The sequence below is a fragment of the Girardinichthys multiradiatus genome, chromosome 18, assembly GCF_021462225.1.
Source record: "Girardinichthys multiradiatus isolate DD_20200921_A chromosome 18, DD_fGirMul_XY1, whole genome shotgun sequence".
Taxonomy (NCBI): Eukaryota; Metazoa; Chordata; class Actinopteri; order Cyprinodontiformes; family Goodeidae; genus Girardinichthys; species Girardinichthys multiradiatus.
The window spans coordinates 36,941,497-36,968,184 of NC_061810.1; the positions used below are offsets into that span (position 1 = coordinate 36,941,497).

Below are 26,688 nucleotides of genomic sequence, written 5' to 3' on the forward strand. Positions count from 1 at the left end.
TCTGACTGAATGTGAAATACTTTGGAACAAAAGTCTGTCATTAGATGTGGAAAGCTGATTTCGACATATCCCAAAAGACCTGCAGCGGTAATTGCAATAAAAAGGTAGTAAAGTATTGACTCATCTGGGCTGGATCAAATGCATGCCACACCATCATATTGTTATTAAAAACTACATTTGAAAAGCATGCATCTATTTCTTTCCACATCATAATTATGTATTGAATTGCAGTGACCTAGCAAATAAAATCCAAATAAAACACTTCGAAGCTGGTGGGTTTAATGTGACAAAAGGGGACAACATTCAAAAAGTGTGACATTTTTTCTAATACAAACTAAAAAAAGGAAGCATCACACAGATTAAAAGGATTTCTTGTCACGTTTTATCTGTATTTTTAGTTGCATATTTTAAAGTTTAACTGTGCAGATAACCTGTCATGACAGTGAGCTGGTTTCAACTTGATTAGTTAAGATAGTTCCATTTGCTTCAAAAGCCCTGTCACCTTCTTTTGGTTTTTATGGTATTTATGTCGAAAAGTTGGACAATAGGACTCATGACACATCCGGGCTCTGTTGGCAAAGAAAGCAAGATGGCTTTCAGGCAGCTGAAGTCAATGAGTCATACTGCATGGAGCTCCTTTAGGGGGCTATGAAAGGCATGGTAAAATAGACCATGACAGACAAGCAGAGTGATGCCAAATGTACAAAGAGGTTAGGTTCAAATAAATGGCACAGTGTGCAATTTTTCTTTTCTTTTTTTTTTTTTTTTAAATAATCACACCCCAGCAACACATTTCTAAAGGGAACAAAATAACTTGGCTTTCTCTATTATATTTAGCTTAAGCAAAACTGGGAAATAAACCACAGAATAAACAGAAACATACCATAAAATGAAGCTGATGAGAACAACTAAATATTCTTTACTGACAGTTAGAGCAGCAATGCAGCAAATAGGCAAGCATCAACACCCAATCCAATACTTGAAATTCATCAGACATCACTTATAGCATTTAGGTTCACCACATAACTGCATCTAATTATTGCAGTTATGAGCTGATAGACTTTTATCAAAATATTTTCTGTGTAATAAAAATCCCATTCGGTTACATTGGTTACAAACATTTGGGTAATTGCACACTTATTTCAAACTGTGAATGGTTTACCCTCTTTACGGAAAAACGTCAATTTACCAAGAGTCACTAGTAAGTAATTTTCAGATAGACACAGGATTGGGATCAAACCATCAGCCCGCTGACTGACAGAAAACTGTACTATCATACAGAGACAACCAACACAACAGAACATTCCGACATTCTCCAATGTTGCTTTGAATTGTCGGCACAATGTGTTCAGCTCATGTTTTTATTTTTTTAATTACTAATTACCACAGTCAGCATCTACCCCAAAAGTTAAAGGGTAAAGTTTAAAATTGTGAGAAGGATTTAGATCAGGAAAGCTTGACCTGCACCTCCTCACACTCTGGGCATTGATTAAAAGCTTGTCAAGAGTTTCACAGAGAGCTCAATCTGTGGTTGAACAATAGCCCACAATTGATTTTAATCACTAAACCAAAGGGATTCAAGATAAGCTTTAAATTAATTGTATGATAGTAGTCGATGGCCGACATGGATTTAGCTAATGTTTATTGCTTCTGAACAATATAAGATGCCAACATACAAAAGACAAATCTTAAATGAAGATTTATTGCTTTCTGTGTTGTCTCCATTTACTTATATGGGCGCATCTGTCTTCTGTAAAAGGTAAATGGACTCAACTAATTAAAAACAGACTTATGTTATGTGGAGTTTGCATTTAATCTCAGAATCATAAGCATAAGGTGGTGCTGAAAAGCTGCATTGCCGATTACCTAAAAGGGCGAAAAGTCATCTTCATCAGACAATTTAATCTGTATGTTACTTTCCAAGGCAGCTGCTACAATATCCAGAGGCTTTAGCATTTCCAAACACACAAGAAATAGAGTCATGCAGGTGTTTTTTTCTGGAGGGGTTTAAGGAGAGCTGTTTCCGAACCAAGCAATATCCAAACAGCCCACAGCCTTTCCGAACGAATCTCATCCATCACGTCCACTCCAGTTATGTGGAGTTAGCTCTAGTACCTCTGCCTCTGCAATGAATACTTCAACTATACCTCCTGTTCAGTCGGTGAGTGTGCCAGGTTCATGAATTCCACTAAGTGCCCGGTGCAGCTTTTGATGATACAGAAAGGTAATGTTGGGAATGCACAGCTTTAAATAAACACAACCTAAATTGGTTCTCTGTAGCCTCTGGGCATTGTTTACTTCCACACCCAAACCTCAGTGGCTACAACTGATTAGTTATGGTGTCTGTATAAAACAAGGAATGGAGTCTACAATAGATCAACTAAATGTTTTTATTGTAGGGCTGGGCAATGTGGTGAAAAATTTTTTTCCTTCATTATGACTAGTTTCTACTTTGATTACAGTACAGAATATGACAGTGTTGTCATTGTGTATCGGTGTGCTTTTGGGATGTTAATTTGATGCCGACTTCCTTTGCAGCTGCATTTATATATGTTTGAGTTGATTACATTCATGTAACACATTATTATGTACGCAACAGAGGGCCTCAATTTTTCAATTCTTACTTACATTTTGGTTCCTGTCAGCTGGTGCGCAGCTGGACTCACTGAAGATACCACAGTCAGATCCATTTTCAGTTTTGTAGAGAATATCCGAAACCCCCAATATTTGGATTGTAAGGCTATATTTACAGTAACTGTAATATAATATTTCTAGTGCCTAATTTGTGTCTACAGCAAACAAGTAACCCAAAGTTGTTACGGTTGCCTCTAGGTTCTTTCTTTAAAAGATGTCTCCAACGAGTCTGAAAAGGCTCCAAATGTTGCCATAAAGTACTGATGTGGCAGACTAAAAAAATTAGACCTGAGACCCAAGCCATTAGCTTGACTGATGGATTGACAGAAAATGTCTAATACTTAAGACTGTTTTAATACCAAATTCAACTTTTTTCCTACTGGTAAAGCCATCTTGCAGGATGGATACACCTCTTATAAATTTTATACAAGAACATAAGTACATTTAAGACAGAAGCTAGAAAAATAGCATTCAAAAGTATTCTGTCTGTCATGAGGAGTAACTAATTATTTTTTGCATTAGGAATAGAGTTGATGTTGGTGCATATGTGAGAGATCAGTCACTGTAAAAAAAGATTTCACTGTGGATTTTAGGTAAAGACAAAACGATTGCAGAGTTTGGCATCTTATACGAACAAGCTAGCATTACACAGAGACCACAGGTTCTGTGTGTGTTCCCCAGAGAATGTGGATCCCTAACTGTGAGATTTACAAAAGACTGCTAACACTTCTAGGTCCAGAATGTTCCGTGACAGACAGAAGTTTAAAGTTCATAAGGATAAAAACGAGAATTTTTGCTGAACTCTGTTCAGCCTTCTCGTTACCTCCCGAAAGTCTCACTCTCTCTCACACTCTTGCAACCTGAATTAACCGCAGACATGTCTCAATGTTTTTCTTTTCAAAAGCTACAAATCTATGCTTCCTATGACTTTTTAAAACACCCCACTAATATTGATCGAATAACTAACTTTGAGTTGTCTTCACTCATCCACTATCATTCACTATTGTTTACATGGGACGTTCGATAATCGGAAAAAGATGATTTTTGAGTTTTTGGGTCTGACAGCAAATCAAGCTGATAATTCCATCAACAGCCAATTTCTTGATTCTCCCCAAGTGAAAATAATCCAAAAATTCCATTCATTAAATTAACTCTTTAGAGTGAGGCAACGGTTCAAATAAAGGGGAAAAAAGAAAAATGCTAATGTCACAGGGGAGCAAGCAGTGATGAGGCAAATGTCAGGGAGATGGTGTAATTTCCTTAATTACTTATTCATTATTCATGGGGATCAATCGCCAAAGGCCTATGTATGCTGTCCAGATAACAAAGGTCATAGTGGATGTTAAGATTTCAGGCTTCCCTGTGTCAAAATTATTAGCCTGCTATGAAGTTCACACTAAATAGTGGGAATCACAAAAACACAGTGTTTTGCAAAGAACTGAATATAAGATTTGAGACCGCAATGTAAAAATATAAAAATCAAGTGATCAGTATATGACTAGATGGCTTTTTTATTGTTGAAGAGTACCAAATTCCAAAAAGATATAGAGAACCTCTGTATAGAGACATTTCTAAGTTTTGTTAAAAATCAAAACAAACTGATCCAGTCTCCACAAATGAACAAAGAAAAATGAAATCATTGCAACAGTATAAAAAAAGTGCAAAAAAAGTTTAAATAGTTTTTCCCCCAGGTCAATCATAAAAAATAACTTTTGTAGTGTTTATCTATGGCAAGACAATTGATTTGTTTTAGCAAATTTAATTCAATTCAGTCCAACTCAAAACTACGTTATTAATCCCAAAGGGAAATTAATTGTTGCTGTAGCTCATGTTATACAGGTTTCCTCAAAGAGCTGTTGTAGATGGTGATGGCTGTGGCCAGGAAGGATCTCCTGTAGCGGTTTGTCTTACAGCAGATCTGAAGAAGCATCTGACTGAAGACACTCTGTTGTTGTAGGAAAGTCTCATGAAGAGGATGCTCAGGGTTCTTCATAATGTTCTTCATTTTATGAAGAATCATTCTTTGTACAATGATCTCTAGAGGTTCCAGAGGACTCCCCAGAACAGAGACAGCCTTCATTATTAGCTTGTTGAGCTTTTTTAAGTCCCTGGCTCTGATGCTGCTTCCCCAAAAGATGATGGCAGAAGAGATCACACTTTCCACAACAGACATCTAGAAATTATGCAGCATCTTGCTGCAAACCCCTAAGGTCCTAAGCTTCCTCAAGGAGTACAGTCTGTTCTGTCCCTTCTTCTAGACAGCTTCACAGTTGCATCTCAACCCCATTCTGTTGTCCAGATGAACACAGAGGTATTTGTACTCCTCCACCACCTCCACTTCTTCTCCTAAGATGGAAATAGTGTTCGACCTAGTCCTGTTTCTTTTAAAATCTACAATCATCTCCTTTGTTTTATTCACGTTCAAGATGAGATGATTGTTTCCACACCATGCCACAAAGCAGTCCACCAGCTCCCTGTACTCAGTTTCTTGTCCATCTATGATCCACCCTACCTACATTCATTTTAAAAAGGTATTAATTATTGCCTTTAAAACTCGTATAATTTGCAGTTGTGTGCTTGTATCAGAGACTCTAGCACCAGGAAGTGTTTATGTCTTTTAGAGCCCAACATCCCTTGTGATGTTACAGAGAATTTAAAAGGTGATTTCCAAATTGCAATTCCCACAACTGAAAGCCCATAAGTCTACTAGAGGCATTTATTATGTACAGTATCCTCAACAGTTATTGGCACACCCGGCTCGTATTGTAAATACTTCTCTCCTAAAAATTAAATTGAAGGCTACAGAGGTGAAATAACATTTCACAAGCTATATCAAACGTTTATGCTCTGGCATATTCTCACGCTGAAAAATTCTGAAAAATTCAACATTCAATTTTAGTACATTTATTTAACAGGGACAAAACTAACTTTTTAAACAAATAATTGTATTTACAGAATCAACAGTGCTATAATTAGTAACATCCCCTGCAAATTCCATTTTCCTTTTAGAATTTAATCAAGCATTTTTTATTTATACTTTTAAGATGATCAAGTGCCAATGAACATTTAATCCATGACATTCTGCTTCCCAGGGGATGTAATTATGAACATTTTGGTCTATTTCCCTTGGCCACGCTTTAAAACAGGAAAGAGAACATGCTATTAAAAGCAAAGCTGTTACAGTGTTTCCTATATAGCCATGTATGCTGGCACTTTGAAAGACACCTGTTACATAGGCCTGAACATAAGGAAATGAAGATCTTGTGGAACTTCAAGACCTGTGATATATATGGTAGTATGCGTGCTGTTGCTGTAAAAGGCTAGTGTATATTGGAGAGCAATGGCTTGAAATTAACAGTATAATGCCACATTATGACCGGGTACCTTACTTTTCTGTGACATCACAGTCTTGCCATAAAGAAACAATAGACCATTTTAAATAAAATTTAATTGCTTCTAGAGTGCCATGAAAAGTTCAAACAATTATTAGCCCAATTAATCAGAAAGCAGATTATGGCATAAACTTAATTTTCACTTTCAACCATTGCATGTCTGAGGTGTCTGCATACTGTATTATGACATACGTTATTGGGTCATATCTGCATCTTTTGAGTCTCAGCCACATTTTTGAAGCAATGGCACATGTGCTGTACACATGACGTGTGAAAGGTGCGCAGCTCGTGGCAGAATTTTTCAACACGCTGGTTTATATAGTGATCAAAATGTGTATGCTCTGATATTAAATGCACAGGAAGGCAAGGTGGGAGTTGTATTTTACTATTGGTATAATTCCAACACCCTTAAAACAAAAGACTGTTGTTACACAGTGTTTGGACAAGGGTATAAGGCAAATGCAGGTTGATTGTCTTAAATCAGGAAATTGGAACATGAAAACAGCTACTTAACTAATCTTCCCCATATCTACAGTCATAGCAATTAAACAACTGGACTAAAGACTAAGTCAGGACTAGGACCCATGTTTATTTTGCCAACACACATTGAGGAGGATGATAAGGGAGATAAAAAAAAAGTCACTGTTGGAGAACTGCAGCATTTTTTTTCTGTGGAAGACTTTGCTACTGCAACAAAACCCAAAGATATTAAAGCCTTTTACACATCCTTACAATGGTTATCAATAATTACGGATGGTGTTACACCATCTTATTGAGAGGACACACATATATGAAAAAAGACAATAAAAAAAAAAAAAATTGTTGCTGTTTTTGAGGGCAATGTGTGTAATTACACAGAAAATACAGAGAGGGCAATTTGTTCCATATGAATCATTAACATTCACCAGTACCACTCAAAATAAAAATAAAGTTTAGCATTAAAATATATCTGACGGCTGACACAGAACCTAATGGAATAATCACTGTTACCATTTCAAAGTGGATCCTGAATGTTGAATGGAAAAGCCACATGCTGTAGCTGCCAACTCTTCCCTGGGGATTGTGTCTTATTAAAGTGATCTAATTAGATTGTTATAAATACCCTAATTCTTTCCAGAATGACTTTGACTGCACTACTTAGGTTACTGACTTTTTTGACACAATTTCTGCTTCGTTATGTTTCAGTCAAATTTTAAATAATATTCTTATCAGAGAAATGGCATATTCACTATAAATTAAAGCCTTTGTACTAAATGTGTTTCAAAAGGAACACAAAATGTTTTGTTGCACATTTTATATTCGAGTCTAAATATCATCTTTCTTAACATTGCAGATCTAATTTGCAGTATTTGACTAGAGTGTTGACTTGCTGCCAGATATTGTGAAGCAAGTCAGCAGAATTGCACATAGAATCTGAATTTCATCAAAAGATGAAACTTCAATAGATCTCTAACCTGAGAGAACAAGTGGGCATCGTTTCTTCCCTACACTTGGGTAGAATTAATTATCTAACATTCAGAAAAATATAATATAATTCAATTTATATTCCTAGAGAATGTCGAAATAGAAATAGATCTGGGCCAACAAGACTACCCTGTAACAAGACTAGTTGAAGCCGACGCAAAACCGTTTGCTGTAATTTAACTTGGTTTATTCAGTACAAAGCTGGCTTTGTACTGAATATTTCATTTTTATGTTATTTTTTATAAATTGGAAAAGTTCACTACAAATTCACTACATTTACTGTCATACCAACCACTCAAACAGCTTTAAACTACAGCCACATTCATCCAATCGAACTCACAACCTGCGCACATTAATACACCGATACGCAGATCGGCAGGCAGGTTGAGGTTAAAGGCGTTGCCCAGGGGCACATCAGCATGAGGCAGGAGGAAGCTGGAATTAAACCCACAACATTCGAATTGGCAGAACGACTACTCTTACTACTGAGCCAGTATCGCCTCATAAGACTATTAGACTCTGTGCTGTAAGAAAATGTATTTGTAATTTAATTTCTCTTTTAGCCATTAAGGCCTCCATTTTTGTAAGAAGTCGCATTGCATATTGCACATCTTTTTAAATAAATAATGAGGCTGAGTTTCAGATATAAAAAGACATAGCAAAGTCTTAAGTGTAAGACCATCTTTTGCGAATAATGAGTCGATGGTAAACAGAAGTCTGCGTTCTCAATAACCAATTAAGGCCGCTATTTTCAGGCAAGATGTGATCTTTCATTACAGAAGTAGGGAAAGAGTGGAACCCAACCAAAAATGTGTGTCATCCATCTCCCATTCTAAAAACTAATGGCTGGATTGGCAGCTTACACTTTAATCCTTGATGGGCTTGCTTAGTGGGGCTTAGGTGTAACATATACAGGTTGATTTCAACCCCCCTTAGCCTCAGTCCCTTCAGAAATCACAAAGATACTACAAAAGAGTCTTGGCTTGAAGTGTTTTGTGACAAAGAATAAAGACTCTTAAACATCTCGATTGTTTAAAAACCATACACAACGTGAACAAGCTTGAAATGATAAAACCTAGAAACTAGTAACTCCTGTCACAATGCACAATGAAAGATGTCAGATTGTACAGCTTGTTGCTGTAGCAAAATCTCATCAGACAGATCAAAATGGGAATTTCTGAGCAACGATTAATCGATACCAGTTGGGTGTGAACACTGTTTTGTGTCTCTGCTCTGTTCTCTCAAACCCCCAGTCGGTCGTGGCAGATGGCCGCTCACACTGAGCCTGGTTCTGCTGGAGGTTTCTTCCTGGTGAAAGGAAGTTTTCCTCTCCACTGTCGCTACATGCATGTTCAGTATGAGGGATTGCTGCAAAGTCAATGCAAGTGACTGTCCACTGTCTCTACATACTCATCCAGGAGGAGTCAATGCTGCAAGTCACCGACTCGATGCAATCTGCTGCACTTTCTTGGACAGAAAAACTTTTTAAACAATTTGAATAATAAACTGAATCTGACTGCACTGTTTGATAGTTAGAATTAATTGGAATGTATGTACCCGACTTGAAATCTGTATGTTTCGACTAAATTGACTTTGTACAGTGCCTTGAGACGACATGTGAATTGACAAACTGAACTGAAGTTAGTTCGACTCTGAAAAGAAGGTGAAGAGTATCAGGAAAAGGAGACAGATGTGTAAGCATTTGGGGCAGGACATAAGAAGACAATTTTCAGATGTCTCTTGCAGCAATAGTCACAATGCTGTTTTTAAAGAAACATTCTCATGCTGTTTGTCATAGGCTGTCTTTGGTCAGGGAAGTGCTAAATTGGTGGTTGGTGCATTTGTAACCCCGAATGACCAAAGACCAATTTAGTCCTACAACCAGAGATTTTCCACAAAAAAAGATTTCTACCGATACTCAAGACTGAGTAAATCTCTGTCCATTTTATGCCCTGTGCAAGATAGCTTTGCAGTTTTTTTTCCTTTTCTTGCAGTTTCTTTTAAGTTTCGCTGATATTTCTAAGCACGCATTGGCCATTTCACTTTCAGTGTTTTAGTTTATGTTTAGTTTACTATTTGCCCTAAACTAAAGATACACAGCTCAATCAGATGTCCATGTACAAATCCACTTCTATCTGGAGTCAAAATGTCAGGATTGTGTTACCAAAAAAATATTCCTCTGTCAACAGAAAATTGACGTTGTGTGTAATGAACATATTTATATTAACAGACCTGGAGGGAAGTAACATTACTTCCAGGTCTGTTTTGCATGTTCTTTAAATCATATTACCAAATCTCGTCACTGTCATTTGTTAATCCTACATCTTTATTAATTATCATTTATTTTTTGGATCAAACATTAACAGGGTGATCAGTTGATCTGTTCAGTGTTAGCAGATGTAAGGTCTGTAAGTAAAAAAAAAAAACACTTAAAGGAAACAGAACTTTTAAGTGCTAAAATTGTTTCTATTTGAACTCAAATTAAAAAGGCTGAATTGTATAATTATACCCAATTTATCTCTGAATGCTTAGACCCCTTTGAAGATAATTTAAAACACCTTATCACTGTGTGAAACAGAATCATCTTTAAGTTCCCAGGCAATCATCAAATCTGTAGAGAACTGTAATATTAGACAGGGTGGCACATTTTATGGACTACATAAAAATGCCTGAGGCATAACAATCCAAATATCCCATTCTCTATGCATAGTGATGCATCCTATAGTTTTTCAATAATGAATGCACCATGATGTGCATGCATGAATGAACACACACTGCTTCCCTTCATACTACACAAAAGAAAATGATAGCTAAATCTTTGCCAGCAGAATGCTGCTTCATTACAGAAAGATAGGACACAATTTTCTTAATCAGACATACTTTAGGCTCAGAAATACTGTGAGCTTCAGCTGATAAGCCTCATCTGTATTACTTGTAAACTGGGCTGTAGTTCTTTCCATTGCAGACAGTGGCACGACTATAGGTTCACCTCCTCTTTTCAGGGTCACATGGGCCACAGATAAGGTTGTGATGACTCAGTTTAGTCTACATGAAGCCTGGGAAGGTGCTCTCAGTTTATTATGGCCCTTGCAAAATAGGAAATTAGTCTTTATTTGCAAGTGGATAGCTTTGAGAGAAAAGCAAATACATTTTGTGAGTACTCCAAGCATTTACATAAAGGATTGGTAAACAGGAGCAGGAAGGAATTGGATGAAGTTGTTTTAACCAATGTCATTCTTTTCAACGCCTATGTAGAAGCAGCCCCCTCAAATCTGTTACTGTGAAATCCGATGGCTTTTATGCAATATGAACTGCCTAAAACACACAAATTAATCAAATTTTGCTAGGGACCAAACTACACATTAAAGAGTGAAAAGAACTTACAACTGATTCATTGAATGTTGGCAGACAAAAGTCTCCAGCGACAACAGAAGTTAATAACTTCAGTAAGAATCAGGTTTAATGAAACCAGTGCCATACAGGAAATAGACAAAGATGTGAGAGGAGGTGATGTGCACCACTGTGGAATTTTTTAACGGTCTCTGGAGCTTTTAAAATTAGAAAACAGCTGAGGCAGAATGCAGGTAATTGAATTAGCAAATGAGCAAACCTCAAAAACAGCCTGTTCCATTTTAACTGTGCATTATATTTGAGTAAAGTAATATACAGAGTAAACTCATCGCACGTCAGCCAACCACAGACGCAAAGAAATGGAAAAGCTAAAGCTCGGGCTCTTTGTCGATATGACAAAGCATCACTTTTCTTAAATATATGCTTCCTCTTTTAGACTAGACAGATGCAGTGTCCCGCAAAAGTGTTTATGGTACAACCACAGACTTCAGCGTATTTTAACTGACACACCAGAAGGAGGATAATTATCAGACCGTTTAGTGGTGATTGTAAATCCAGGATGCTTGCAAAGCCTCATAATTCACAGTATTTGGATTGGGGTTTTTTTTGTTTGTTTTTTCCATTGTTCGTTCGATAAGAGTATCAATAAATATTAAAATTAGGGCGACAGGAAAATTTTTAACTGTGATACTTATTCCTGACATTTACCATTACACAACATCCCTTCCTCTGTCACGACCTGTGTGGACATTAAGGGCAGTTTGAATCCATTAAACAGCCCCAATACATTATTGATATGCAGAGCAGGAATGCCAGTCACTTAAAACAAATATCCTTCGAAATATTGAATCCAAGTAGTCCTTTCCTGTTAGGACCTCGCACACAATGATACTGTGATGTTGATGACGATTGCGATTCAATAGCCCCACAAACTTTAGTTCCCAACTTGGTCTGAGTCCTGGTCTCAAGACCGGTGTTCAGATCATATTTACACAATCTTGGTCTCAGATGTGTTGGACTCAGGGAATTTTCTCAAGACTAGTCACGACTATAGCTGCGACATCCTTTTTAACCTGCATCTTACTGTGAAACTCCCGTCTGCATTCAAATGCACCCAATAAAGGTTTTTACTATGAAACTTTGAACACTGCGCTTGAAACATTTTAAGTGCAAATACATAGATGTTTTTCTGTTTGTACAACATGCAGAATGAACAATTGCTAAGTAATTTAAGTCTACCTTCACTCATTTTCCCTGTCGCAAATCAGTCAAATCAAGTCAGTCAATGTTTAGCTGGATGTGTGGGCTCTTCAGTTATCTGCTTTATCTGCTTAACTTTTTACCAGCTTGTTAAATATATTGGACAAGTGGCATGTAGTGGAGGGTCTGCTTGGATACAGGTTTGGATTGGCCTAAATATTGTGGCAGTACAACCAACTGAAAAATGCGCACCAGTGAAACCAGATGGTCTGGAGCTCTGTTATAGGGTAGTTTGATATTGAGCTGCTAAAGGCCGATTTTTGCTTGAAGCAAAAACTACATTATGATGATTAATTACCTTTATGCCACATTAAAGTACTGTGATGTACCTTTCCTATTATATCTTTTTTTTTTTTCCATGTACAGCACTTTAAATTATCTTGAAATGTGCTATATAAATAAACTTGCCTTGCCTTCCCTTGCCTTGATCTTATAGCAACAGTTTTGAAAATGGGCCGACACTGGTTTTATCTTTGAAGTGGACTTGGTCTCGCCTCCCAGAAAGTCTTTGTCTTACCTTGATATTGACTTGTTCTCAGGTTAGGTGGTCCTGACTACACTAACAAGAGTGAGGATTTTTTAAGTTTTTATGTTATTGCAAGAAATACCATTAAACATGATGATAAAATCTCAAGCCAATATTGCCCATCCCCAGATTGACCAACACAATTATTCCATATTTATTAAAAAATGATTACAAATAATAATTCAGAAAGTGTGTTGTGCCTTTGCATTCACTTCCCTTTAATCATATACATCTAAGTAAAACCCAGTGCAACCAATTGCACACAGAGAAACAGGGTGCAACTCAGCACTACCAAGACATGACTATCCACCAAATCTGACAGACTGGCCAAGGAGAACATTAAGCAGAGGAGCAGCCAAGCAACACATGATAACTCTGGAGGAGCTGCAGAGATCCACAGCTCAGGTGAATCACATTTACAGATAAATACATGACAGCAAAAAAGCAGCCGCTGCAGCAGACTTTCATTAATCACACACAAGAAAAAACAATCCTCTCCCTTGTCCTTCTGTTCTGTGATGGATTTAATGTATTCTACACTCATGAATTAAACCTTATTAATATTGATCCCTAATATAAATCTCAAAGGTTGGACTTAGGGATACCACCACCACAGAGGCTAATCATTTACAAACAACCACTAATCCCATAGCCTATCTTCCCTCTGCCAGGAAGACCCTAAGGAGACGATGTTTATGTTCCTCGTGCACTGCCACACGGGGTCACGTGCACATGTAATGTCATCTATTTAGTTTCCTTAGGCAACAAATCTCCTCTGAACTCTCTCAGACCTGGATCTGTCTGTTCCAGTCGCCATCACCCAAAGAGTCATGTCCTGACTAGAATGATTCCCAACGTCCCCCATGCTCCTTCTTCACTTATTCTGGATGAAAATTTAAGTTGCTTTCATGTCTCCAGCAAATGATTTTCATCTGTCTATTCTGCAGAAGGTTTTTATTCAGCTGACTTTTTTATAGTAAAAACAAGACCTTTTTAGAAATTATTAGTCTTAAATAGAGCTGCACAATATATCAAATCACAATTGCCATTGTAATATGAATGTATGCAATAATGCAATTGCAAAGGCTGTTTGGATCCAATATTTGGTCGGCTGTTATATTTCGGGTTTCATGCATTCAAACTCTGCTTGCCATTCATATACAGGTCCTTCTCAAAATATTAGCATATTGTGATAAAGTTCATTATTTTCCATAATGTCATGATGAAAATTTAACATTCATATATTTTAGATTCATCGCACACTAACTGAAATATTTCAGGTCTTTTATTGTCTTAATACGGATGATTTTGGCATACAGCTCATGAAAACCCAAAATTCCTATCTCACAAAATTAGCATATTTCATCTGACCAATAAAAGAAAAGTGTTTTTAATACAAAAAACGTCAACCTTCAAATAATCATGTACAGTTATGCACTCAATACTTGGTCGGGAATCCTTTTGCAGAAATGACTGCTTCAATGCGGCGTGGCATGGAGGCAATCAGCCTGTGGCACTGCTGAGGTCTTATGGAGGCCCAGGATGCTTCGATAGCGGCCTTTAGCTCATCCAGAGTGTTGGGTCTTGAGTCTCTCAACGTTCTCTTCACAATATCCCACAGATTCTCTATGGGGTTCAGGTCAGGAGAGTTGGCAGGCCAATTGAGCACAGTGATACCATGGTCAGTAAACCATTTACCAGTGGTTTTGGCACTGTGAGCAGGTGCCAGGTCGTGCTGAAAAATGAAATCTTCATCTCCATAAAGCCTTTCAGCAGATGGAAGCATGAAGTGCTCCAAAATCTCCTGATAGCTAGCTGCATTGACCCTGCCCTTGATAAAACACAGTGGACCAACACCAGCAGCTGACACGGCACCCCAGACCATCACTGACTGTGGGTACTTGACACTGGACTTCTGGCATTTTGGCATTTCCTTCTCCCCAGTCTTCCTCCAGACTCTGGCACCTTGATTTCCGAACGACATGCAGAATTTGCTTTCATCCGAAAAAAGTACTTTGGACCACTGAGCAACAGTCCAGTGCTGCTTCTCTGTAGCCCAGGTCTGGGGAATGCGGCACCTGTAGCCCATTTCCTGCACACGCCTGTGCACGGTGGCTCTGGATGTTTCTACTCCAGACTCAGTCCACTGCTTCCGCAGGTCCCCCAAGGTCTGGAATCGGCCCTTCTCCACAATCTTCCTCAGGGTCCGGTCACCTCTTCTCATTGTGCAGCGTTTTCTGCCACACTTTTTCCTTCCCACAGACTTCCCACTGAGGTGCCTTGATACAGCACTCTGGGAACAGCCTATTCGTTCAGAAATTTCTTTCTGTGTCTTACCCTCTTGCTTGAGGGTGTCAATAGTGGCCTTCTGGACAGCAGTCAGGTCGGCAGTCTTACCCATGATTGGGGTTTTGAGTGATGAACCAGGCTGGGAGTTTTAAAGGCCTCAGGAATCTTTTGCAGGTGTTTAGAGTTAACTCGTTGATTCAGATGATTAGGTTCATAGCTCATTTAGAGACCCTTTTAATGATATGCTAATTTTGTGAGATAGGAATTTGGGGTTTTCATGAGCTGTATGCCAAAATCATCCGTATTAAGACAATAAAAGACCTGAAATATTTCAGTTAGTGTGCAATGAATCTAAAATATATGAATGTTAAATTTTCATCATGACATTATGGAAAATAATGAACTTTATCACAATATGCTAATATTTTGAGAAGGACCTGTATTTAGCCAGTTGGGTGTATTTTTCTATACACAACTGAGCTTGGTCACCTACAGTGCTGTAAAAGAGTAATTGCTACCCAACCACCCTAGTAACTGATTTGGCGTCCCTCAGCAGCAACAACTGTTGTCAAGCATTTTTGATAACTGACAGCGAGATTTACGTCACTGTAGAATTCTGACCCACTCTTCTTTGCAGAATTGTTTGTCATTAAACGCTCAAAAAACTGTCAACTCTTGTGTCGACAGTCCAAATATTAGTTTCCTAAAAGCTGACTGACTGACTGAATTTCTAAAGATTAGGGCATCTCATTTTGCTTTTTGAGATCTTCTAGCCTACCTTATGTTGTCAGTGTTCCATTTAAGTGATTTTTATTTTAATTTTACAGATCTGCCTGTAATCATGCCCTGAATGTGGCCTAATCTATTAAATACCAGGGTATCTGATGACAACTGGTGGCTGTTCCACTGATATTGCCTCATACTTTAACTGTTGTGTGTCTATATTCCTTGGTAGTTTATTCAGTTTTAGAGTTGTGTTTGACAGTAGAAACAGTAGAAAGCAAAATATCTTTAGTTTGGCAAAGTTAGCTGAAAAGCAAAGCGCAAAGAGTAATGTCTCTGTTGCAAGGTTGGTGTAGGGGTCATCACTCATGGTTGACACAAAAGTATTGTTTAAATGATAAGCTAAAGGTATTTTTGCCTAGTACTGCCACAGTGAAAGGTTAAAAAAGCTGTATTAATCAGTCACAGATCTATGATGATCAAAATGAAACATTTTGTTTTTTATATTGTTTATTTGCATGGGGTCAAGGGATAAGTATAAACAAATACTGAACATTATAACATTTATAGCCTTCACTATTTTGCAATTCATGTCCCCAGATAACAAATTAACATTATTGTTTAAATGAGAAATTAGCTGATTTTGTGCTTTCAAAAATGAGTATTGAATGATTTTTTCCCCAACTGTCATTTATGAAATGACAAAGGAAAATATTCCAAAGTCGCTAAGTATTTAACAGAAAAACAGTTTGCCAAGGACAAGTCATTAAATCTTTACATTAAAATAAATGCTTTGCTGGTTTGTTTTAGAGAGATCTATGGTAGTTTATATTTGCCTCCACATGATATGCATGCTACTCTGAAATAATTGCGTTGTCAAATCTGAGCTGCTGGACTTGCAGCCATTCCTTATGGCAGCACTGGTTTCCATCCTCACAAAACTAAGTCAGTCATAAGGAAGGCTGGAGCTATTGTAAGTCAGCCTGCTTCCATCTTGCTTTGAAAACGAAGCAGCACAGAGCTACGTCATAATTTTCATGTGACTGATGATGTAAGACAGCCTCAGTGAACCAACCCTACTGTAAAGCACAAAGCTGCTTTCTCCTATTCAAAGATGCCATATGGTGAGAGGCAGAGATGTCCCACAGTTTAAAGACATTTATAACTAATCTCTTATCTAGTCTGGCTTCATTCTCTCAGACTAGAAGTCATCTTTGAAAATGAATCAACATACCGCTTATCAGTTGGAAGAGGATCAATTACACGACAGGGAACAGAAAGAGGGTTAATCCCTCCTCAATCTCAGTTCAGTCATTAATGCTGCAACCAGCCCTGCCCTACAATCGGCAGTTTAAAGATGGGGATTTTATTTCATTTACATTCAACTACTTACGGCTATCCGACTCATTCTAAATGACTATTGCTAACATTGATGCATTAATACTACATTCAAATATTGCAAAATTTAATTTGATGGAACATTTGGTTTGTGCAATGACAGATCAGTGACGGCAGTAGGGTAGAACTGAAGAAAAAATGTAATGTAATCGACCACATAATTAAATCTGATTTAGCTCCACAAAAGAAATATTCCAGGAAAGCATCTCCTTTTTAAGGATCTCAAGAACAATGAAGAGCACAAATACACTGTATACTGACATTAAATGGCACTGAAATATACTGAATGATAATTGGTTAGTAATTGTAAAACTGTCGATTTTACATTATGCATTGAAAGCATAAATGTTTATTATATACTGAATAACTTACAGTGTCAACATTATTTGCCCATCTAAATCAAATTGTACACTAACAAATGAGATATTTGTTCCCTATATTGTGATTTACTCTTCTTGATCAGTGGTAGTTTTCAATATAAACAATATGGCTCACAGGCCAGGGCGCTTTTCATCAGGGGTGACACAAGCAATTCATTCGCCATCCATCATTTGTGCTTGAACAGTTTGCTATAATTTATTGTCATATCCAGTCAAGGACTAGGCGCCCCCCTGGGTTTGGCATAGTTTACGGACTGCAAGAAAATACAGGGGTACACAAACACTGGCAAGGACTAGGAATGTGCAACAGCATTTTTTTTGCATCATTGTAAAAATCATTATTGTGATTTATCATGATGATGTTAAACTTTACCTAAACCTAAATATTGCTGGAATTGTTACTGTGTTAACAATTTTTTCCAGTGCTGATTCCAAGAGAGCATTAATAAATATACATCTATTAAAAAAATATTCAATGTAATTATTGTGTTGTTTAGTGGAAAGGTTCCACTACTTACTGTAACTGGTGTAACAAAGAAACCTATCTGATAAGGGATATTTTTTGTTAGAATTTCTGGAGCAGTACATAAGCGAATTAATTTTAAACACACTTTTATCACTATCACAGTAAATACCACAAAATACAAATATAGAATTTTAAGTCTATGTCCTTCAGTGTTTTTGAAGAATCTAGACTCCATTTGATCCTCCCTAGCTCAAATTTTAAAGTGCTTACACTGGTCAAATCTGAACTAGATTATTCTGCACTGATTAGATGTCACTTAAAACATAGTTTGAGATGTGGGAAAACTATATTATATTGCTGTAGACAAACACAAAAGGATTTTTCAAAGCTTTTTCAGCATTAGGACCGCCTCAGAACAAGAACCATGAAAAACACAGTATATGGATGGGTCATCTTAATTTTAGATACTACTATTTTTCTATATATTTCCTAATTTAAATTCATACAGTAAATAACAAAATTACTCATACCCCCGACCGATTTAGGATTGACGTATTATCTTTTACAAAGACAAACGTGCATCTTCTGACTGGAAGTAATATTAACGTTTTGGAGCGGCCCTGCCAGAGTCCAGACTTGAATCTGATGGAGAATCTTTGGAGAGAGCTAAAGATTAGGGTGATGGCAAAGAGGCCTTCCAAGATCAAATATTTGGGTCTAATCACTAAAGATAAAATGCTAAAACACCATTAGAAAAGTAAAAAGCTGGTCAACATTCAGAAAAAGGTTTTGATTGCTGTAATGAGAACACTGATTTTTCTGTTCATTACGGAGACGTCTATAATTCGTTTTTGACATCATAATTTTTTTCACTGTAGATTCAACATGGGCACCAAAGTATAGAGGACCAACCTCGCCATAATTAAGAATACATACAGAAATAAAACAAATAACACAAATAATTACTGGGCCAAAACTATATTTTAATCTTTAACTGTTGTAATTTACAGTATCTCTGTGTCATTATGCCTATTTTGTGTTTAAACCACTAATTTCCAACCATACTTTTTTTCTTAATTTTTTTCTTTAATACAAATTAATTTCTTGCCGTCTTGTTTTTCCTAGCCTTTTTTATTTCTTTCATATTTATTAACCACCCAAATGTATTTAAAACATCTCTTTTTTTCTCAACAGTATTGTCAGGATCTGCCATTTTGGACTTTGTTGTGGTTTTGTGTTTGTTTACTTTTCAGTTAGGTGTTTCTATTCTATTGGGTTTAGTAGTTACGTTTGTTTATTCCTTCTGTTTCCTGATAGTTTTGTTCTCTCTTCTGCCTCCTAGTTTTAGTAGTTCTTTCTCCCCTCGCCCATAGTTCCATTGGTGGTTGCTTTCTCTTTTATTTATTACTTAGAATGGTTTTCTCCTCTGATTATTATTATTGTTATTATTATTATTATTATTATTATAGTTCTCTTTGCTTCTTTGGGTTTTCTAGTTTACTTTCTCGCTTAGTGTTTCTGTGCTTGTTTAGTGTTAGGTTATTTGTTCTTGCTGCACTCTTCTAGTTTATTAGTTTCCCTGTTCCTCCTCTTGTCATTAGTTCCCCTTCAGTTGTTATTTACTCAGTGTTAGTTTCCCTTTTATATTTGTAGTTCTTCCCAGCCTTATCCCTAGTTTATTTCCCCGTGTTAGTCTCTATTGTTTCAGTTCCTTCTGATAGGTTAGCTTTTAGTTATTGTTTGCCGTTATACTTAGTTCCATTTATTGTTTACGTTTAATTTGCATTTATTCTAGGTCATCACTTTCTCTGCTTCCCTCCCAGTTAGTTCAGTCAGTATTTGTTGGGGTTTGTTTACTTTTCAGTTAGATCTTCCTCTATGTCTTCAGGTTACTTTGTTAGTTCTTATTTCCCAGGTTGTTATAGTTTTCTTAGATCTGTTTCTCTGAGATTGTTATTTAGTCCCTTCTCCCATGGTTTAGTTTTTTGATTAGTTTCACCTGTCCTTCAGCCTCCCTACTAGCCATGTCACACCAGTCTCCTGTTCCACTGATTACCTGCCTATTGTTCCACACTCATTTCCCTCTGTATATTAGTTGGTCTGTTTTCTTTGTTCCACGCTGGTTTGTTTCGTCAACTTCCCTGTTGATCGTTGTTACTCTGTCAGACCTGGACACCTGTATCGTCTCTGTTACAACCTGCCTGCCTTCTGTTAAGCCGGAGTTTGACTTTAATAAATCATCTTTCAACTCGACATGCCATCTTCTCGCCTGCCTCTGCACTTTGGTCCACAACAACCTCGGACTATGACAAGTATATGATTTTGCAAATAGTTTTACTGTCCTTGTAATTCTTAAACACCGATATATTTTCTCCTATAATATATCCATGTTGTATTTTCTTACCTAACATGTTTCCCTGAGCCCATTTATTTACGTCTTTTGTTTTTGCATTTCTCCGTCGCTGTATTGTCTTTTCCGGCTCAACATGAATCTTGGACATGTAAAAACAGGGCGGGACAGAGACAGGGGGGGGGGGGGGGGGTTTGGACCAGCGTCACCGCCACAGGTTCTCGCCTATTGGCAGAGGTCAAGCCTCTAGGAAGTAGGTGATAAGCCTTATTATGGCTGCCTGGTTTTCAAAAGGAGATGCTAGCAGCAACTAAATTTTGTCATTTTGTTAAAGACGTTAGGCATGTTGGGTTGGGTTGGGTACTAGATGGCCTGGTAATCGTAAAGGTTTACTATATCCTGTTGACTAACTGAGTGAGTACTTCAGTTTGCTGGAGTACTAAGTATTAGGATATTTACGTTTGTGGACCCGCTTTCAAAGTAAAAGCATGACTCGATGACAGACTGTTTTCCCATTCTTACCAGAGAAAACACTTTTTAAGAACTTCAACATTAAATTAGCATATTTAAACATTTACAATGATACTTCCTGAAAGATATTCACATATACATTTTGCAAAAATAAAGTCTGGTAAATATGGCTAATATTAATCACCATTATAATTTTTTTTAAACTTAACTGTCATTGAAGGATGATTTCTGTCCTGATTAAGAGTTCAGTTTCTATAAATGTCTCTCAATTTCAAGTTTTTGCAAATTTTTTCAAATTTACCAATAATGTTGCAAATGCCATGTTTTACTTACATTATTTAGTCCTAATTAAAATTTAAAAATGTGCTTCGCAATACTAATTGAATTTGTAATCACTTCATGTACGTTGATTAATACTGCCAGATAAGATTTTAACCATTTTTTTTTTCATATTATACTAAATAAATATATAATGTAGTATATTTCTGACCCAGGTATAGCTCCAGGGCTTCTGTCCTTTCAAAGAAAAAACTGAATCTTCAGAGGCTGAAGAGAAACCACATGTTTTCTACATCTCAGCAAATCCCTCCTTGAGAAAAAAAGTTATATTAAAAAATTCACAAGTAGACCTAGTCAGCAAATTGCTATGTGGTATTACAAGGGTGGGTTTGAGTGAAATTGGTTCTAAATCATTCTCAATATGAGAATTACACATATTTACATAAGTGCACATGGTAATACTCAACAAAAGATTCTTGCAGTAAGACTTTTTTCCTTCATATTGTACAAAACAAAATTATGCAATGAGCTATATTACCATGACAATGCAGTGAGAGCTCCACTCCCACTGCGCTTTCCTCTCTAGCCCGAGGAACACCGCTTCACATAGGATTGTACATGAAGGATTAAAAGGCTAACCCACGGAAAATCCTGAGCCTGGTGTAGCCAAGAGCACTACTTCAAACATAAGGCACCACACACTTCAGAAAATACTGACGTTAATCAGAAGAGGGCGTACAAATATCATTAGCATGTAATTTCACACAAACTCCCTCAATTAAACTTACGTATGGACGCGTTTAAAAACTTAAGAGGATCGCATTTTAAAACCTGCATCGTGGCATCAGATTACATAACAGATGATTCAGAGTAGAAGTTGTGCTTGCTGTGCTTGAGTATTACCCACGACTGCCCCTGACAGACCCTTGATGTTCATATTGCCAACCAGGATGCCACCATCGTGCTGCAAACGGACAGGTGCATGTCGAACGCGGGGTTTCTTTTGTTTTGGCACAGTTTGTATCTTTAACTAAGAGATAGTGACACAGCCCGGGAAGCTTAGCGTGAGTGTTTCCGTGGATTTGTGTTTGTGTCCACAAACAGGGCGCCCAGCATCACTATCAACTATCATCTATCAACAACAAACAAGTCCCATCTGAGCAGAGAGCAACGGCCCACATAGACACGACTCTCCAAACACAAACCCCAATATTCCCTGAGTCACCCTTCAATACAAACAACGCCCTTACACACGACTTGAATCCCACTGCATCATAATTTATTTACTGTGCAATAATGCAAAGTCAGCGTGCAGAGGCTGGCCACGCGAAGAGCAGCGGTTATATTAGCAGCCAGCTGAGTTGTGTGTGTGTGTGTGTGTGTGTGTGTGTGTGTGGATATGGAAATAGCAACGTAAAACACTAGCCAGCAAGCTGCCTTTACCAGACAAACAGCTCGCCTGTAAGCTAATTAGCAGCAGTCGCAGCACCGTCACCGTCGCACCTGCTAAATAAAAAGAGTGCCTGCGGGCGGAGGAGGCAAGAGAGTGCCTGAGGTCCTGGACCACAATTAAAAAGAATGGCAATAGACTGGGGTATTCAACGACACATTCCAGAAATAACACTAAACGCTAAAGACTCTTACCTGTACAGCCCACAAGAAGCAAGGCTAAAAAAACATCCCTGGTCTGGACCATCTCAACTCCCGAGTAACGTGAACGTTAAACGGCGTAGCAAACGTTTAATCCCCGCTCTGCTTAGTGATGCTCTCCGGGTTTCCCTTTCTTTCCTCTCTCGCTTTCTCCCTCTCTCTCTTAGCAACTGTTCACCCTAATCTTTACATCTGAGCTCGTCGATTTTAAGTGTCAGTGGCCAGCGTCTTTGATGACAAGCAGCGGTCAGAGATAAGCAGTGATGAGCGCCAGTGCACAGTTCAAAGTCTGACTGACAAGTGAAGCCTTCTCACACGTTCGGATTACTCCGCGCGGGCGGAGTGAAGAATCTGCCGCTGCTAAATAGTGCGCTGGGCTCAAAGACAGGCGCTGTGATGATGATGATGAGGAGGAGGACGATGATGATGTTAATGATGATGGGGAATCCCCGTTCAGGACAATATTAATGAAGTGTTTGCCTGCTACACCTTCCAAATTATTTAAAAATTATTATTTGAAATAAGCTATTCATAGTTTTGGATTGTGAACTACATATGTATTATGGACCCACTAAACTGTTAGATATGTGATGGGTTTCAAAGTCAAGTCAAGTCAAATTTATTGGTATAGCACTAAAAGACAACCACAGTTGACAAAAGTGCTTTACATAATAAAACAATAAAAAAAAATCAAAATAATCAATATAAGCAGATATAATAAAAGCATAACACACAGATATCCGGCTTAGCTAGAGTTGAAAGTCATTGAAAATATTTTGTGTTAAGCAGAGACTTCAAATAATCAGTTGTTTTCTGATTTTCAAAGGTAGGCTGTTCCTGAGTTTAGGGGCCACCACAAGAATTAATCTGGGGGCCTCTAAGAGCAAGTGACAAATTGAGCTAAGAGTCCTAACTGGATTGTAAGAGAAAAGCATGTCAGATAAGTAGTGTGGTGCAGAAACATTAAGACTATTAAACATTATCGGTAAAAATTTGCACTGTATTCGGTAATTTTATTATTCTGTGTATTTTGTATTTGAAACGTAGAAGTCACTGTGTTTCCGCTCTAATATTGGGTTGATATCTACAAATTAATCTCATACAAATGTTTGGAATTTCTGTAAACACTCCAATAATAAATACAACTTTTGGAAACAAGACTGACTTCTACCAGAATCATATTGAAATAATTTGCAACAAAATGGACATAATTACTAAAGAGTCTTGGTTCTTCATGGTATAGATTCAATAAGGTGTAAAAAGCATTTCTACATTCCAGTTGAGAGTTGATGACAATTCTGGCCTTACCATTTGGATTTTGGAGCTAAAATTAAGACTAATTAGAAAAAGCAATGTTTTTTACAATCTGTTATTACAATTTTGATAATCTTATGTGAATTCCATAATGTGATCAACCAGTTATCTTATATTTTATATTTCTCTTTTTTGGATATTCTAGATAATTGTCCTGTCAATCAGCATTGTCTGAAAACCACCAAGAACAGTGAAACGTTCAAGTTCTTTTAAATCCCCTTTCCTTCCAATTCTGTTGCTCAGTTAAAATTTCTGGAAGTCATGTTCAACACATCTAGATGATTAAGTGCACGTGATTGGCTAATTTGCTATCTGTGTTGACAAGTACTTCTAATGATATGAGTGAGTATTTATATACAAATTAAGACCACCTCAGTTAGCTCAAAGCCCTTGAAGGTCCTTCATATTAAAGTACTGGCAATATTCAAACAAAATAAACAAGTAATGTTGTTACTCAGTGCTGTGCAAGGTCTGCTCAAACAAGTACTGTGTTAAAAGAAAACAAAAGCAAAATGTAATGTTGCATTCAAGAAGTTCAGTAAGACCAGGTGTTGTTTCTTTGACAAACAGAGCTGCTGTCCCTTTAAAAACTGTGTTTTTATTGGCATGGTGAAAAACAATACTTTGTCGTATATCTCAGACAACACGTATGGGGACCATTTTATTAATCTGCATTTATTTTAATTGTTTACAAGCCCAATTGAAAAAGAACTGGCCAACAACTGACCATTATCATGTGCTTACAAATAAACTTTTAACATTGTTTGCTTAAAAGAGTCACTATTTATGTAAAACCTGTCACAAAATGGAACATGGTTCTAAAATGGGTTCCTTTAAAACCATTCAAAATTTTACTTCCCTATTATCCAGTCAACACCCATAAACATCAAGATATTCCATTCCTGCATATATCATAAGTATGTTCTTAAAACACTTCTGGTTTGGCACATTTACTGATATTATCTGCAATATTTTTGACATAAATGATAATACGCTTGTTTGATCTGGACAAGATAATCTGAACAAACTTTTTGTATTTGATTTTTGGGTAAATCTGAATAATACTACAAAACACAAATGACCTGCCATCTATTTTAAGTAGCAAAAAGATCCATGAATAAAAAACAAATTGCGTTACATCTGAAACATTTTCAGGTTTAATAGGATTGTTAGAGGTTTGGTAAAGGTCTAGACAAGCACATTAAAGGAGGGGGCACAAAATGCCATGGGTGCAGAAAAAAGTGCCTCGTTGATGCGGATGGATGGATGGATGGATGGATGGATGGAGCAAACTGTGGACCATCAGTTGGTCCAGTGATCTTATTCTGTTTTGTCTGTGTTTTCCCTTCATCTCCTTTCACTAACCTGCATGAAATATGTCCACATAGTCTTTACAAATGTGCTAAATCATGTCTCCCTTATCCCAGCTGTTAATGCCAAGGCTAAAGCTCTGTTGATGCTAAAATTGTAGCAACCATAAGTCTTGCTGTGTTTACTACACTGCTGCGATCTGCCGTAGCATGCTACCAGTGCTAAAACATACATTTGTATTATTGGCATTTAAAAGTACATGTGCGACTTAGGGGGGTTGCTAAATAAGGCAGATGCTATTTTCTTTGTTGTTAACTAAGGCATTATCCTGGATGTGAAATAAACAAGCCTACCGTCTGCCAAATTCTGTGTCCATATCTGTGCTTTTAGTACCATTTGGTAGTCCAGAACTCCATTCAATCAGTCACTGTGATGCCTAGTTAAAACAACAGTAAAAATCAGTTGTGTAAATGTTGTTAATTTTTAATTCAACAAATGAGTTTTAAAACATTGTATTAAAACAGTGTTTATTTTTCCTTCTGCTTTGCATAATAAACTGGTTGTTTGAACACATAGCAACTGTTGTTCTCTACTAACCTTTATTGCTAATTTGGCCTATTTCCCAATTCCTCATAACAAATCTTGGTTCTTAAACATACATGGACTGTGAAATCTGTTAATTCCTGATAATCATGTGGTGCCCCAACTTGGTAAGTTTGAATAAAATTACTAACTTTGTTAATAATTGCCTTTGGCACCAATTAATAGTTATTTATAGCCAAACCAAACATATTGTAAATTTTAGTTATTATAACTGAGAAATATTTTTATTCCTGAAACAGTCTGTGAAACGTTTAAGCCCTAATGGCAACACTAACTTAAAATCTGAATATCTAAATTAGTAAGAAACATTGCATTTGAGATTTTTGTTTTGTTTTTTGCAGATGGTACAAAACCCTGCTCCACATTCTTTGACTAACACCCACACGTTTACTGGATTTGAGTTCACTTCACTGGCCTCCCATGCATCTTAGGGTCAATTTTAAGATTATTGTATTCATTAAATTTAAGTCTTTAAATGGTCTCACCCCACCCTACATGTCTGAGCTTTTACCGTTGTATGTGTCACCTTGTTCTCTTAGGTCAGCTGACTTTTTGCTCTTGTCAGTAGCGAGAACCAAATATGTGCTCAGATGGGACCGGGTCTTCTCTGTAGCCAGCCCTAAACTCTGGAATGATCTGCTGCTGTATGTAAGGGAGGTATTCTTTATTTCAGTTCTATATCCACGTATATTTTCCTATTTCATTAATATTGAATTTTGTTGGTTGTACTGGTGTTATTTATATTTTGCTCTCATATGTACAGCAGTTTGGCCCCTGTGTTTGTTTTTAAGTGCTTTATGAAGAAGTTGGATTGGATTGGAGATTGG

The 26,688-nt window shown here is 37.2% G+C and overlaps 1 protein-coding gene across 14 annotated transcripts in view; it reads right to left on the reverse strand.

Annotated features, from left to right (window-relative positions):
* Window positions 1–22,957, reverse strand: part of ncam1b (neural cell adhesion molecule 1b) — a 134,575-nt gene extending 111,618 nt beyond the window's left edge. For 7 of the 14 annotated variants that reach the window (XM_047390646.1, XM_047390636.1, XM_047390645.1 and 4 more), the window contains exon 1: window positions 22,628–22,956. In XM_047390646.1, coding sequence (XP_047246602.1) covers window positions 22,628–22,679 — 52 coding nt within the window. In that variant the 5' untranslated portion in view covers window positions 22,680–22,956. Of the gene's footprint in view, window positions 1–22,627 lie in introns of all 14 variants that reach the window. The other 7 variants (XM_047390642.1, XM_047390643.1, XM_047390641.1 and 4 more) reach the window with 2 other exon arrangements.
* Between the last annotated feature and the right edge of the window lie 3,731 nt (window positions 22,958–26,688).